The sequence below is a fragment of the Felis catus genome, chromosome F2 (genome assembly GCF_018350175.1).
Source record: "Felis catus isolate Fca126 chromosome F2, F.catus_Fca126_mat1.0, whole genome shotgun sequence".
NCBI lineage: Eukaryota > Metazoa > Chordata > Mammalia > Carnivora > Felidae > Felis > Felis catus.
In genome coordinates this window covers 7,225,288-7,242,750 of record NC_058385.1, presented here as the reverse complement: position 1 = coordinate 7,242,750, position 17,463 = coordinate 7,225,288, and the positions used below count along the sequence as shown (strand labels likewise).

The 17,463-nt window shown below is 37.6% G+C and overlaps 1 protein-coding gene across 1 annotated transcript in view; it reads right to left on the bottom strand.

The window, feature by feature from the left end:
• Positions 1-17,463, bottom strand: part of RP1 (RP1 axonemal microtubule associated) — a 261,683-nt gene that overhangs the window by 99,110 nt on the left and 145,110 nt on the right. The window contains 1 exon segment of the mRNA XM_045049704.1: positions 3,499-3,630. Coding sequence (XP_044905639.1) covers positions 3,499-3,630 — 132 coding nt within the window.

The following is a 17,463-nucleotide window of genomic DNA, read 5'->3' as shown; positions in this document are numbered from 1 at the left end:
TTCTCAGTTTTTGGCCCACTCTCCATTTCTCCTATATCACCATTAACTACAACAAAGGACTTACACCTACCTAACCCATTCCCCCCACCTCCATTCTGGTAACCATCAGTTTATTCTCTACAGTTAAGAGTCCTTTTCTTGTTTTGCCTCTCTCTCCTTTTTTCCCCTTTACTCATTTGTTTTGTTTCTAAAATTCCACACATGAGTGAAGTCATATGGTATTTGTCTTTCTCTGACTGTCTTATTTTTCTTAGCATAATAGTCTCTAGCTCCATCCAGGTTGCTGCAAATGGCAAGATTTCATTCTTTTTGATGGCTGAGTAGTATTGTAATATTCCATTGTGTGTATGTGTGGATACACATATGCTCTTTATCCTCCTTTATGCACTCATCAGTTGACGGACAATAGGGCTGTTCCTATAATTTGGTTATTGTAGATAACGCTGCTATAAACATTGGGGTGCATGTATCCCTTTGAATTAGTATTTTTGGATTCTTTGGGTAAATACCTAGTAGTGCAATTGCTGTATCACAGGGTAGTTCTACTTTTAAGTTTTTAAGGAAACTCCATACGCTTTTCCAGAGTGGTCACACCAGTTTGCATTCCCACCAATAGTGCAAGAGGGTTCCCCTCTCTCCTTGCCAATACTTGCTTCTTGTGTTGTTGATTTTAGCCCTTCTGACAGGTGTAAGATGATACCTCATTGTAGTTTTGATCTGTATTTCCCTGATGATGAGTTACGTTGAGCATATTTTCGTGTGTGTGTTGGCCATCTGTATGTCTTCTTTGGAAAAACGTTCATGTATTCTGCCCACTCTTTCATTGTATAGTTCATGTTTGGAGTGTTGAGTTCTATAAATTCTTTATATATTTTGGATACTAACCCTTTATCAGAGGAGTGCACTTGTTGTGATGAGTACCAGGTGGGGTATGGACATGTTGAATCAATATATTGTACACCTGAAACTAATACAGTACTGTATGTTAACTAACTGGAATTTAAATAAAAACTTCAAACAAACAAAAAAAGGACTTGCAGGTCTTTTTATAAATGAATTAATAACTGAAATTTTGTTTTGTGTCTAGCATGCCCTGAATGTTTCCCACATCTCATGTATCAGTTTTTAACTTTATATTTTTGTGTGATTGTTTAATATTTATCTGGCTCGATGGAGTGTAAACTCCAAGAAGTCAGAGACTGAGTCTGTTTTGTCTATCACTGTATTTCCTTACATCTGACATTTGGTAAGCACAAAATTCCCATTTGATAATTCATTACATGAAAGAATGACTTGAAAAAGTTTCTATTTATCATGAGGTCTAATTTCATCATTTTTGAAAATTACTCAATCTTTCTAGCTTTATTCTAGAACTTATACCTCCCAATCCTTAAAAATTTAACAATGGTATCAGATAAGGGGTTAATATCCAAAATATACAAAGAACTGATACCACTCAAAAACAGAAAAACAATCTGATTACAAAATGGACAGAAGAATAAACAGACATTTTTCCAAAAAATATTCAAATGGCTAACACGTATATGAAAAGATGGTCAATATCACTAATCATCAGGAAACTTCAAATCAAGACCAATGAGATATCACCTCATACGAGTAAGAATGGCTATCATCAAGAAAACAAGAGATTATGTGTTGATGAGGATATGGAGAAGAGGGAGCCCTTGTGCACCACTGGTGTTTAAGCTGGTAGCACCACAATGGCAAACAGCATGGAGATTCCTCAAAAAATTAAAAATAGAACTACCATATGATCCAGCAACTCCACTTCTGAGTATGTATCCAAAGGAAATGAAAACAGGATACTGAAGAGATATATGCACTTCCATGTTTATTGCAGCATTATTCATAGTACCCAAGATATGGAAACAATCTAAGTGCCCAGCAGCATTTCAACGGGTAAGGAAGATGTGAAAGCCATAAGAAGGAAATCCTTCCGTTTGCAACAACATGGATAGACCTTGAGAAAATTATGCCAAGTGAGATAAGTCAGACAAAGATAAATACTTTCTGAGATCCTGTATATGTGGAAACTAAAAAAAGGCTAAAGTTATAAAAACAGAAAGTAAAATGGTAGTTACCAAGGGCTTGGAGTTCAGGGGTGGGAACAGAAGAGATGTTCAAGGATACAAATTTGCAACTAGTATGTAAATAAGACATGAAGATCTAAGGTATAGTGACTATAGGTGACAATATTGTGTTATAAACACTAAAATTATGAATACACTAGATCTCACTTATTCTCATTACAAAAAAGAAATATATAATTACACAATGTGATGGAGGTGCACTGTTGCATATTGCATGTATTATATATCTATTGCATAGTGCGATATATAAAAATATTAAATCAACATATGGTACACCTTAAATTTAAAAACATTTAACAACGGTAACATTTCAAAGATGTTTCCGCCAGAAGAGACAAATATTCATAAGATATGTAGAAGTTTTCCTCTTCAGCAGTTTGTTACTCATAAAAAAAGTATCTATTTCTAGGGATTTCAGCTAGTATGTTATTTTCAACCAAGTCAAATTTTACTTGAGGTGGCCATCCCAGATTTAGGTGCCATTACTTCCTGACACAAGATTGAGTTTTCCTTCTGTGAAAAATTTTAACTAAGCACATGTTTCTCATGCAGTGTGAGATTTGTCACACTGTTCCAGGGATTCATGATACGACACGGAAATATAAAACTGGGCCTGTTCCAACAGCAAGAATCGAAAGGCTAATTTCTCTTCCCTCTGCTTGATGTGATAGCATCATAAGGTTGTCAGCAAGAGACATCTATTTTCTGTTACTCTCTGAAAGAAAAGAGAGCACACCCAATTACTAATTTTCAAAAAGCGCTTTTTAAAAGGTAACACTGCAATTTATCTGACTCTCAAGATGGGATTAAAAAAAAAAAAAAGGGCCAGAGACATCAGTCCAGTATTTCATTTTACCCAAAGATTACTAGCTTCTGATGCACAGAATTTGTCAGATATCATTCATTATACTTCCCAATCAGAGAGAAAGTAATACATTTAAGGGCAAGAAAGAAACTAAAAATTCAAAACTCTGAGACCTACAGTACTTTATTCATGCCTCAGTTTCTTTATCAGTGAAACAGAAGAGATTATTTTTTATTGTTACTTAGACTTTGGTGAGCATTTGCCATTATTCATAAAATATATGCATAAAATAGTTGGTATGTGATAGCCCAGTACCATGTCATAATTTAATAATTTCTTCTTACCAAGTCATTGTTATGAATATTAAATTCAAGATAAAGAAATGAACACATTTTCACATATATGTATTCTTTGCAATATAAAACCAAAACATAAAAAAAGCAAGATAACAGCTCAAAAGCAAGTTCATGTGCAATAATGTAACCTATATTTTAAAAGTAACATGATGCTCTGCCTGAGGTGGCCACAAAGAAGCAGTGCAGACAAACAACCCAAAAGAAGGGGGAGAAAGCTGTTGCTTACTTGCAGTTGAAGAAAGTAAGGAACACTTGGCCTCAAATGCTGCTGGTGTTTCTTGCCGATTTTTTGTCTCATGGATCTTTTCCTCCTCTTGGCTGGGTGTTGCTGACATACCCATTGGGTTTTCTCTGCCAACTGAAATTAAGATTTTAAAAGATGCCATCCTCTCAAAATCACTTGTTTTTTCTCAGAAAACTCACCATATGTTCAGCTATGCAAGTTTCAGTTTTGCTATTGTCTCCATTTCAATGCCTAGTCAAATCTTTTCACTCTGCATTACATACTTACCAGAAAATGACTTTTTATTCTTAGCAGCAGCAGGCTGTGCATGAATGGTATTCCTATAAAATTTATTCACTGATTTGTAAATCCGAGCAATAATTTAACACCACAGTATGAATCAAATAACTTATTCAAGATGTTTTTCTTATGGATTCTAAACAGAAACTCCTTTGACAATTTGGTACTTTGCCTTCCTCAGAAGGGGTAACTGACTAAAACAGGATTCAAACAATACTTCCTGTTACCTTACTAAAATATGAAAATCATAGAAATATATCAAATAAATATATATGTATATATGTACATACGTATATATAAATATATGCACACACACATATAAATGAAGAAAACATTAGCTATTTTTCTGCCTTTTATTTAGAAGCAAGTGTTCTGGTATTTTGTTCAGGAATAGGTATCTCTAGTCTACCTGAATAATAACTCCAATTTTATAGCATATGTTCCTAAGTGCTATTTGTGTTTAGGATTTCAAAGTTTGAGTTGTTTGTGTTTCATTTTTAGGCCATCAGCCATAGATGAGACCTCATCAGCAACAAAAAATTATACAGATGTCTGATTCTACACATTAATAAATAATAGCAGCTACTTCTTAATACCACAATTACAGCCAACAATTTAAGATGACCCGTAAGACATATGCTAGCATGAGAAGGCGCAATGCTCTCATAAGTACAGTTAACAGAAATCAGCAACACTAAAACACATGGAGTCATGGCACTGACTACACAACAGTGGTATCTGAAGAATTGCCCGTGATTATATTGTCATAAATAACCTTATAATTATTTGATATCATATGATATAATTTCAGGCAATAATCATCTTTCAAACACCAAACTCTGGAAAACATAAGGTTTTCCATATGGTTTATTTACAATGCAATGCTTAGACACTGGAGATTGATGCTAACAAAGGAACTTTGAAATATTAAAAAGAAGATCAGAAATAACTAGAAATATATCCACTGAGGGTAAATGGACACTTACAGAAAAGAAATAAAAAAGATTCCTAAATATAATATACATAGCATCCATTTTCTTATGGTCCATTAAGGGACCCATAATTAAGGGACTACATTATTTACAAATAATGTAGAAATCCAAGATTTACAAAGAGAAAATAAACTCTCTCCCAGTCACTGCCATAAGCATAAGAATAAATCAATGCATAACACGCGGCTTTGACATTGATGAGGTCACAGCCCAGGAGGAGAACACATGAACAATGACCTCTGCTATATATTGCCGAGTGCTGTAATGTACAACATGTGCACAGGTGCCTCGCACAGAAAGGGCTGTACAACAGTGAGCCTAAGCAGACTCTGAAACAGGAATAAGCATTTCTTACCTCTATTCTCCCACACTGGCTTTTCAAGATTCTACCTCATCCTCAAAACGAATGTCAAATTTTTATAAACACAACAGTTGTCTTAATAGTAGGAAACCTAGGATCTAGATGACATTTTCCAGATAGGTCATCTAGGATGGTCCTGTCCTTCTGTACAGAACACTGCCCATCTTGCCTTGGGGCCACGTGGATCACAGCTGGAGGTCCAAAACCCAGGTACCAAACAGCCATCCAGCGGATTCACAGCCTACTCTGAATTGCGGTAACTCTTACCGGTGTGCTCTCTCTGTCTCACGTTCACGATTTCAACAGGAGTGTGGAAATTTACCAAACATAAAATCAAACCTGTGATAAAGGTGAAAGAAACAGGACTGTCTAGCTGGCAGTCGTACCAGAAGGTATGTATTATTGATAGCTGGGATTGACTGAATAATTTGCTCACTTCAGATAGCATCTCAGTATACCCAACAGTTTGGTAGCATCAAGATCAACCAGACAGAAAGGCTCTAACTACAAAAAGTGAACTAGTAAAAACATTTTGGTTCACTGAATACCAGCTATTTAAAAAAGGCAAAATAGGGGTACCTGGGTGGCTCAGCTGGTTAAGTGTCCTACTTCAGCTCAGGTCACAATCTCGCGGTTCATGAGTTCCAGCCCCGCATCGGCCTCTGTGCTGACAGCTCAGAGTCCGAAGCCTGCTTTGGATTCCGTGTCTCCCCCTCTCTCTCTCTCTCTGCCTTTCCCCAGCTCATGGTCTGTCTCTCTCTTTCTCTCTCTCAAAAATAAATAAACCTTAAAATTTGTTTAAATAAATAAATAAAACAAAAAAGGCAAAATACACTAAAACACAATAGCAATGTGTCATGCTGTTATGGCATATATATTTAAATCTATAAAATATATTTTATTATATGAAATATGTTTTTGCCATATTCTTCTACATAAGATCATAATGTACACATTCAGAATCTGATGATCAGGTATATGACAGAATTCACTTGTATTCTGAAACTTGAATGATCTTAGAAGATTAGTATGAAGTGAAAATGAATTTTCCAAACATACTCTAATAAAAACTTCCATAAGACTTGAAGATTCCTCATATTATAATAAAAAATTAACATCTGAACCATATCTTCAGTCCTGAATTTTTTTTCAAGTTACTGATACCCAAGCCTCATGGTTTGAATACAGAAGGTGGCTAATACCATCAAACCAGACTGGAATTTGAGTAAGAAGTGGCAACCCTAGGCATAATTTAAGTCTCAGTTATGATACTTATAAAACTGGAATATACCCAGTTCACTGTTACTTAAGTGCTCGAAAAAAGAAACAGTGTATTAAGGTTAATGGAGGGGTGCCTGGGTGCCCCAGTCAGCTGAGTATCTGTGTCTTGATTTCAGCACAGGTCATGACCCCTGGGTTGTTGGATCAAGCTGATCCCACGCTGAGCATGGAGCCTGCTTAAGATTCTCTCTCTTTCTCCCTCTGCCCCTCTCCCCCCACTGGCATGCTCAGGAAAGAAGGAAGGAAGGAAGGAAGGAAGGAAGGAAGGAAGGAAGGAAGGAAGGAAGGAAGGAAGGAAAGAAAGAAAGAAAGAAAGAAAGAAAGAAAGAAAGAAAGAAAGAAAGAAAGAAAGAAAGAAAGAAAGAAAGAAAGAAAGAAAGAAAAAGGGAAAGGGAAAGGGAAGGAAAGGAAAGGAAAGGAAAGGAAAGGAAAGGGAAGGGAAGGGAAGGGAAGGGAAGGAAAGGAAAGGAAAGGAAAGGAAAGGAAAGGAAAGGAAAGGAAAGGAAAGGAAAGGAAAGGAAGTTAGCTAATAGAAAGTCACAAGTTATACTGATCCAACATTCCCTAAGAAACTCCAAGAACACTGTGTTGTTATTATATGGAATTATAAGCATGGGGTTTATTGTCTGGAACAATGGGATTGAACACACTTCCAAATAATCCATTGAGAACCTTCTCCATGGGCTCAGTGTAATAACTATGTAAGCATATGAAATCAAATCTCTTCATACTTTCTCCTATGTATAGAGTTCATAGTACTGTGAATGTAAATTCATGATCAAGAGAATAAATATGTTTTGCTGCACAAGCCAACTATGTCAACTAAATGGCAGTAGGAACAATGACTTTTTATTATAAATCCTCAAGACACCATTAATTAAACCAAATTCTAACCAAATTGTAGACAAAGAAACCAAGTTACAGAGAAGTTATATGATTTGTCCTAAGTGATTACATGAGGGAATGAGAAGATAACTCCCCAAGAATCCATCAACTCTAAGTTATAAAAAATACACCATGATGAATCAGATCAGAAACTAATGAAACTGAAAACAGGACATCAATAGAGAAAATCAATGTACCAAACTCTGATTCTTTGAAATGATCAATAAAATTAGTAAGTCTCTTGTCAGACTAAGAAAAAAAAAAAAGATGAAAGAACACAAATTACTAACATTAGAAATGAAACAGATGACATCACTACAGATCCTATGGACATTAAAAGGTTATAAAAGAATACTATCAACAATTCTATGATCTCAAGTTTGATAACCTAGATGAAATGGAATAATTCCTGGAAATCTGACAATTTGCCAGAACTCACACAAGAAGAAATAGAAAAAATGGATGGTCTTAAATCTATTAAAGAGACTAAATCAATATTTAATAATCTTCTAAAACAGAAAACATCTGGCTCAAACAAATTCACTGGTGAATTTTACACCAAAAATTTTAAAGGAAAAATTACACCAATTCTCTACAATCTCTTACAGTGGATAGAAAAAAAAGGAAATATTTCCTAACTCATTCTACGAGGTCAGGATTGCCCTAATACCAAAAACCAAACAAAGACATCACAAGACAAAACTACAGACCAATACTTCTGATTAACATAGATGAAAAAATCCTCAACAAAATATTAGCAAATTGAATCCAACAATTTATAAAAAAAGGATTAATACAACAAGTCCAAGTGGGATCTATCCCAGGTATGCAAGACTGGTTCAACATTCAAAAATCAACTAATGTGAAAGACAGATACCATATGTTTTCACTCTTATGTGGATCCTGAGAGAAACTTAACAGAAGACCATGGGGGAGGGGAAGGGAAAAAAAAGAAGTTAGAGAGGGAGACAGCTAAAGCATAAGAGACTCTTAAAAACTGAAAACAAACTGAGGGTTGATGGGGGGTGGGAGGGAGGTGAGGGTGGATGATGGGTATTAAGGAGGGCACCTTTTGGGATGAGCACTGGGTGTTGTATGGAAACCAATTTGACAATAAATTTCATATTAAAAAAAAAGCTCCATTAATACCTATAAAAGCTGCAACTACATTTTATGGAACTATATAAATAATTGTGGAAACCTTAAAAAAAAAGAAACAAAAATCAACTAATGTAAGGATTTGTAAGTCATTGAAAATATTCTTTAGATATTATATTGATGGATATATGTCATTATACATTTGTCCAAACCCAGAGAATGTACAATACCAAGAGGGAACCAAAATGTTAACTATGAACTCTAAGTAATTATGATGTGCTAATGTGGGTTCATCAGTTGTAATAAACATACCATCTGGTGGAGAATGTTGATGGGGGAGGCTATGCACGTGGTAGGCAGGAAGTATATGGAAAATCTCTATACCTTACCCACAATTTTTCTGTAAACCTTAAACCGTTCTTAAAGAAAAACTGTTAAGAAAATATGGCTGAGAACAATTCACCATGAGAAGCTCTTCCTTTCTTTATAATCATAACCACAGGGGCGCCTCGGTGGCTCAGCCGGTTAAGCGCCACCTTCAGCTCAGATCATCATCTCACGGTTCATGGCTTCGAGCCCCACGTCGGGCTCTGTGCTGACAGCTCAGAGCCTAGAGCCTGCTTCGGATCCTGTGTCTCCCTCTTCTCTGTCCCTCCCCTGCTTGTGCTCTATCTCTCTCTCTCTCTCCTTCAAAAATAAACATGAAAAAAAATCATCATCATCATAACCACAAACACTTGTATAGTGCTTACTGAGTACCAGGCACGATGATAAGCATCCTACAGATGTTAACTCATGTAATCCACACACCAGCACTGTGAGGCACTCCTCATCCCTATTTTACAGAGAATGGACGTTTGGTACAAGTGCTAGGAGAGCGCCCAGCTAGCAAGAGGCCTAACCGGGCTGTGAACAACTGGTAGTGCATCTCAGAGCCTGTGAGCCTCCCTACCCTGCTTTACTTTCAAACCTCTAGCTGTTTGGTAGGTGAACCAGTCAACAAGAGCGTCATCGTAGGGCAGAGCAATGACCTCCATATGATTGTGAGCCCTGCCAGACCAACCAGTATATAAATACACATCCTTCAAGTACACGGGCTTCTAAGGAGGCCAGGGCCCAGCATTCAGGGGTACATGCTTGGGGACAACAGGTACCTTCCCCACAGGAAGGTCTTCACATAAGTCTCCTGAAATGTAACCTTACTATGATCTTCCTAAAATGATCTCTTCCCCTGTACAAGTCCCTGATTGCTAGGAGTACCTGAAAATTTCAACTCTACCTTCTATGAAGAAACGTTAATGTTTTAAAAAAAAAAGGCATGGAGCTGGGCTTCTCTATATCTGTACTGAAATACAAACAAGACTCAACAGTTTTAAGGGGTATTTGTTGTTATGCTTGGTATACAGCAGGCTCAATCTATCATATATGGGATATATGAATCCCAGATTCTGTGAAATATATATATTCTAGTTAGAATATATTACTTTTAAGTAAATATTCTGCTGCTCACCACAAAACTCTAAGGAGCACCTGGGTGTCTCAGTCGGTAAAGCATCCAGACTTCAGGTCATCACCTCGTGGTTTGTGAGTTTGAGCCTGGCCTCGGGCTCTGTGCTGATAGCTCGGATAGCTATCGGATCCTGAAGCCTGCTTCAGATTATGTGTCCATCTGTCTCTCTCTCTCTCTCTCTCTCTCTCTCTCTCTCTCTCTCTGCCCCCTCCCCACCCTCGCTTGTTTTCTCTCTCAAAAATAAATAAATATTTAAAAATTTTAAAAAACTCTCTAAGAGAGTTGCTTAACACTTTTTGAGTCATGGTTCCCTCTGAAAACCTAAAGGTCATGAATGAGCTTGTTCCCACCTTAAATGCACACTTGTGTGTATTTGTCTACAAATTATTTACTCAAAATATGTTTACTCAATTTCAAAAGGTTCACAGACTCACACTAAAAGTTCTTACTGTAACTCAATGTTTTTATTCTTATTTACATATGACAAAACAGAGGTTAAGCCAGATGAAAAGATATATAGGGCAATGTCTGGGAGGGCCCAGAGTGCAGGAGCTTCTGTCCCCACTGAGTGGGGTGCCTCACCCTCCCCGTACATACATGCGTTCATTAACCTGGAAGCTCCCCAAACCCCATACTATTGGGATTTTAGGGAGGCTTTCTCATATAGGCATGATCAATTATTAACTCCATTTCTAGCTCCTCTCCTGTCTCTGAGGAATGGGGAAATGAAGTTAAAAACACCAAAGATTCTAATCCTGACAGGCTCTTTCTGGTGACCACCCAGGAGCCATCCAGGGACCCACCCAGAGTTGCCTCATTAGAACAAAAGACACTCTTAGTGCTCTCAGGACTTCAGAATTTACAAGGGTTCTAGGAGTTCTGTGCAGGAACCAGAGTGGGGGGGGGGGGGGAGTGGCAGAGACCAATATATTTTCTATTATCTCACACTGTTCTCTAAATTTTTTGTTATACCTTTGTTTATCTGATATGGCAGCAAATTCAGTACCACCCAGAAAAGTAAGGGAAAACGTGGGTAAAAGTAAAGACAAATAGCCCACAAAACAGATTTTTCAATGGTACATACAAGTATAGCAAACATGAGCCTTTGTATAGCAGCCATTCTTTGTGCTTTCTTTTGTTAAAATGTGCATAATCTAACGATTAATTAGAGTCCAAATAAATCCTGCAAAGGAACTGTTGCAATGAATTCTGCAGCTACATTTTTCATTATAGTCCTGGGTGGGGAAAATACAAACTTGACGTGGAAGCCAAAAGGCAAGTGGTACACACATGGATTTCTTCAACACTGTGGTTCTTGTCTTATGAAAACGAGGAAGTATTACTAGAAAGGCATTTTGAATAAATGTTAGTGCTTCCATACCTTTCCTCAGAATTCCTAGGATTCATGATGCTTCAATAAAATTTCCAAAGCAATATAACCAGCATTAACACAGGAAGTTGCCTCAGTATATTCAGAAATAATATCATGGTTGGCTTCTGGGAAGATGGCGGGGTAGGAAGACTCTGGGCTCACCGCGTCCTGCAGATCACTTAGATTCCACCCACACCTGCCTAAATAACCCAGAAAATCGCCAGGAGACTAGCAGAACGGATTCTCAGGAGCCAAGTGTAGACAAAAGGCCCACGGAAGAGGGGCCCCTCCCGAAGCGGATCTCCGAAGGAAAAGCGAGCTGAGCCTGCCCCTCCCGCCCCCCCGTGCACCTTGCCGATCCACCCCAACTAATACGCCAGATCCCCAGCACCACAAGCCTGGCAGTGTGCAAGTAGCCCAGACGGGCCACGCCACCCCACAGTGAATCCCGCCCCTAGGAGAGGGGAAGAGAAGGCACACACCGGTCTGACTGTGGCCCCAGCGGTGGGCTGGGGGCAGACATCAGGTCGGACTGCGGCCCCGCCCACCAACTCCAGTTATACACCACAGCACAGGGGAAGTGCCCTGCAGGTCCTCACTACACCAGGGACTATCCAAAATGACCAAGCGGAAGAATTCCCCTCAGAAGAATCTCCAGGAAATAACAACAGCTAATGAGCTGATCAAAAAGGATTTAAATAATATAACAGAAAGCGAATTTAGAATAATAGTCATAAAATTAATCGCTGGGCTTGAAAACAGTATAGAGGACAGCAGAGAATCTCTTGCTACAGAGATCAAGGGACTAAGGAACAGTCACGAGGAGCTGAAAAGCGCTTTAAATGAAATGCAAAACAAAATGGAAACGACGACAGCTCGGATTGAAGAGGCAGAGGAGAGAATAGGTGAACTAGAAGATAAAATTATGGAAAAAGAAGAAGCTGAGAATAAGAGAGATAAAAAAATCCAAGAGTATGAGGAGAAAATTAGAGAACTAAGTGATGCACTAAAGAGAAATAATCTACACATAATTGGTATTCCAGATGAGGAAGAGAGAGGGAAAGGTGCTGAAGGTGTACTTGAAGAAATAATAGCTGAGAACTTCCCTGATCTGGGGAAGGAAAAAGGCATTGAAATCCAAGAGGCACAGAGAACTCCCTTCAGACATAACTTGAATCGATCTTCTGCACAACATATCATAGTGAAACTGGCAAAATACAAGGATAAAGAGAAAATTCTGAAAGCAGCGAGGGATAAACGTGCTCTAACACATAAAGGGAGACCAATAAGACTAGTGACGGATCTCTCTACTGAAACTTGGCAGGCCAGAAAGGAATGGCAGGAAATCTTCAATGTGATGAATAGAAAAAATACGCAGCTGAGAATCCTCTATCCAGCAAATCTGTCATTTAGAATAGAAGGAGAGATAAAGGTCTTCCCAAACAAACAAAAACTGAAGGAATTCATCACCACTAAACCAGCCCTACAAGAGATCCTAAGGGGGATCCTGTGAGACAAAGTACCAGAGACATCGCTACAAGCATGAAACCTACAGACATCACAATGACTCTAAACCCATATCTTTCTATAATAACATTGAATGTAAATGGACTAAATGCGCCAACCAAAAGACATAGGGTATCAGAATGGATAAAAAAACAAGACCCATCTATTTGCTGTCTACAAGAGACTCATTTTAGACCTGAGGACACTTTCAGATTGAAAGTGAGGGGATAGAGAACTATTTATCATGCCACTGGAAGTCAAAAGAAAGCTGGAGTAGCCATACTTATATCAGACAAACTAGACTTTAAATTAAAGGCTGTAACAAGAGATAAAGAAGGGCATTATATAATAATTACAGGGTCTATCCATCAAGAAGAACTAGCAATTGTAAATGTCTATGCGCCGAATACGGGAGCCCCCCAAAATATAAAACAATTACTCACAAACATAAGCAACCTTATTGACAAGAATGTGGTAATTGCAGGTGACTTTAATACCCCACTTACAACAATGGATAGATCATCTAGACACATGGTCAATAAAGAAACAAGGGCCCTGAATGATACATTGGATCAGATGGATTTGACAGATATATTTAGAACTCTGCATCCCAAAGCAACAGAATATACTTTCTTCTCGAGTGCACATGGAACATTCTCCAAGATAGATCATATACTGGGTCACAAAACAGCCCTTCATAAGTAAACAAGAATTGAGATCATACCATGCATACTTTCAGACCACAATGCTATGAAGCTTGAAATCAACCACAGGAAAAAGTCTGGAAAAACTCCAAAAGCATGGAGGTTAAAGAACACCCTACTAAAGAATGAATGGGTCAACCAGGCAATTAGAGAAGAAATTAAAAAATATATGGAAACAAACAAAAATGAAAATACAACAATCCAAACGCTTTGGGATGCAGCGAAGGCAGTCCTGAGAGGAAAATACATTGCAATCCAGGCCTATCTCAAGAAACAAGAAAATTCCCAAATACAAAATCTAACAGCACACCTAAAGGAAATAGAAGCAGAGCAGAAAAGACACCCCAAACCCAGCAGAAGAAGAGAAATAATAAAGATTAGAGCAGAAATAAACAATATAGAATCTAAAAAAACTGTAGAGTAGATCAATGAAACCGAGTCGATTTTTTGAAAAAACAAACAAAATTGATAAACCTCTAGCCAGACTTCTCAAAAAGAAAAGGGAGATGACCCAAATAGATAAAATCATGAATGAAAATGGAATGATTACAACCAATCCCTCAGAGATACAAGCAACTATCAGGGAATACTATGAAAAATTATATGCCAACAATCTGGACAACCTGGAAGAAATGGACAAATTCCTAAGCACCCACACATTTCCAAAACTCAATCAGGAGGAAATAGAAAGCTTGAACAGACCCATAACCAGCGAAGAAATGGAATCAGTTATCAAAAATCTCCCAACAAATAAGAGTCCAGGACCAGATGGCTTCCCTGGGGAATTCTACCAGACATTTAAAGCAGAGATAATACCTATCCTTCTCAAGCTATTCCAAAAAATAGAATGGGAAGGAAAACTTCCAGACTCATTCTATGAAGCCAGTATTACTTTGATTCCTAAACCAGACAGAGACCCAGTAAAAAAAGAGAACTACAGTCCAATATCCCTGATGAATATGGATGCTAAAATTCTCAATAAGATACTAGCAAATTGAATTCAACAGCTTATAAAAAAAACTATTCACCATGATCAAGTGGGATTCATTCCTGGGATGCAGGGCTGGTTCAACATTCGCAAATCAATCAACGTGATACATCACATTAATAAAAGAAAAGATAAGAACCATATGATCCTGTAAATCTATGCAGAAAAAGCATTTGACAAAATTCAGCATCCTTTCTTAATAAAAACCCTCGAGAAAGTCGGAATAGAAGGAACATACTTAAACATCATAAAAGCCATTTATGAAAAGCCCAGAGCTAGTATCATCCTCAATGGGGAAAAACTGAGAGCTTTCCCCTTGAGATCAGGAACACGACAGGGATGTCCACTCTCACTGCTGTTGTTTAACATAGTGTTGGAAGTTCAGCATCAGCAATCAGACAACAAAAGGAAATCAAAGGCATCAAAATTGGCAAAGATGAAGTCAAGCTTTCACTTTTTGCAGATGACATGATATTATACATGGAAAAGCCGACAGACTCCACCAAAAGTCTGCTAGAACTGATACAGGAATTCAGCAAAGTTGCAGGATACAAAATCAATGTACAGAAATCAGTTGCATTCTTATACACTAATAATGAAGCAACAGAAAGACTAATAAAGAAACTAATCCCATTCACAGAAATAATATCATTAGGGTTAGCATTTCTGGGAATAGTCTACTTCTATACAAATGTTGACAATTTATGATACTGGTGATGAGATTCCCTGGATCAATGAGAATTTCTTGGTCAATCTGGGCATCTACAACAGTGGGGAGAGAGAACTACTTAGGCAAACTTTCAGTATCAACTTTTTCCCAGATTCTGTGAATACTAACAGGTAACATACAGAATATAGAACATACTACCTCAAGATAACGTGAACCCTGAAGATTTTAGCCAAGGCCACAAAAGGTCAGCTAACTTGTAGTAATGTTCTAAGGATTCCTGCTTGAAGGCCATATCAACACACGTCTTCATACATATTAATACCACTTCCTACAAAATGGGTTCTCTGCCTTTAATTCTATTAATTGCTTCTTCCTACTGAATCTCTGAGAGAGAGAATCTTACCCCTCACTTGTCCATGTCTCTATCCTGGCTCTCGAATTCTCATACAATGACAAGATACATAATGAGTGATACATAATGTACTGGGCTATAACATCACATCAATGCAAAGTGGTATTACAGTCACTTTTACAGATTGAAAATAATCAGTGAGAAGGTATGAGGCTAAGAATTGTAAGTTTCCGGGGCTCCTGGGTGGCTCAGTCAGTTAAGGTCCGACTTCAGCTCAGGTCATGATCTCACAGTTCGTGGGTTCGAGCCTCGCGTCAGGCTCTGTGCTGACAGCTCAGAGCCTGAAGCCTGCTTCCATTCTGTGTCTCCCTCTCTCTCTCTCTTCCCCTCCCCTGCTCACATTCTGTCTCCCTCTCTCTGTCAGAAATAAACATTAAAAAAAATTTAGAAAAAAAAAAGAATTTTAAGTTTCCTTTTAATTTGAAAATCCAGAATCCTCGGAACAAGCCCTTCAGGGGTAGCAATCTTGATAGAGCTGAAGTCGATAACTTTACACTATGTTTGAAAATCCTCCATTCATTGTTTTTAAGTGGAAGAGGTACTTGCAATAAAAGTCCAGCATTCACTTAGAACTTCCATAATCTAGTTAACAGACAAAATTCCATGATTTTCTCCACGGGTGAATCCAGATAGGAACAGCTTGTTGATCACAGGAATTTGCATCTAGTAAGAATGACTTGTAAGATCTCAGGCTGCTAAGTGACAGCCCAAAGTAGGGCAAGAGGAACCCTTCGGTATATCCAGGATAGACAGGAGCCCGTAGGCAATACCCCACAGGGTTAATGAGAGCCAAACAGGCTTCTCATTTCTGAGACTGCTAGAGTCACCATGGGGCATTCAGATTTAAAAGAAGTCTATTGTCACTGAAATTCAATGCACAATTCCACTTCTGGTAATTTATGCTAAGAAAAAATTTCAGATCAGTGCAAAAATAGGTATGTACATGAATGATCATCCCAACATTGTTTATAAGAATAAAAAATTAAACCACAAAATATCCAACATTAAAGGACTGGTTAAATAATTTGTAGTAAAGGCATTAATAAAAATCACTTGAAAATATGGTATAAATCTGAGTATTGATGACAACGATATCTTTAAGTAAAAAAGCAGAAAAAATTGTTATATATATATATATATATACATATATACAGAAGCGTATATATATATATTATATATATATATAATATATATATTGACAGAAGCCCTATATCTTGCTAAAAATATACTTTCAGTATACTTAGAGAAAGTAAACATATCCAACACACACTTTCACAGAAAAAAATCATGAAAAAATATACATAAAAATGTAAATAGTTTTTATCTCAGATAGATTTCTACATGAGTATATTTTCAAAATTTTCCACAATTACATGCATTATCCATATAATAAAAATAATAAAGGGGAAAAAGAAATTATATAAACAGATTACCGATGTCTATCAACCAGGTTAATCAGTGTAGCATCAGAAGAATTAGTGTCAGCCCTACTGGCTATAAGCTCTTAAAGTTCATTTACAATCAATGCGTTTTCAAACACATTATCAAATATAAAAGTGAAGTTTCAAAAGACCACAAGAAATAATATATCTATTTTCCAAAGTGAGACTAAACTATATAACCCATGTTTCTCAGTGTGTGGCATAAAATAACCGACTACAAATGTTAGGTACTATTACTGAAACAAGGACTTTCCTGTGCATTTACTTGCTTGACCCCACCAGCTTCACTGGGCAGACAGGGAAGGTATTACTGTTGTCCCAGTTACACAGACACAGCTGCCTAAAGTTAGTCGGCTTACCTAAGAGCATACAGCTGGTAAACAGAGAGAAGAAATCATCCGTGCTCTAGTAAGAGAACTACGCTGTAATGCCTGCAAAAAGGAACGA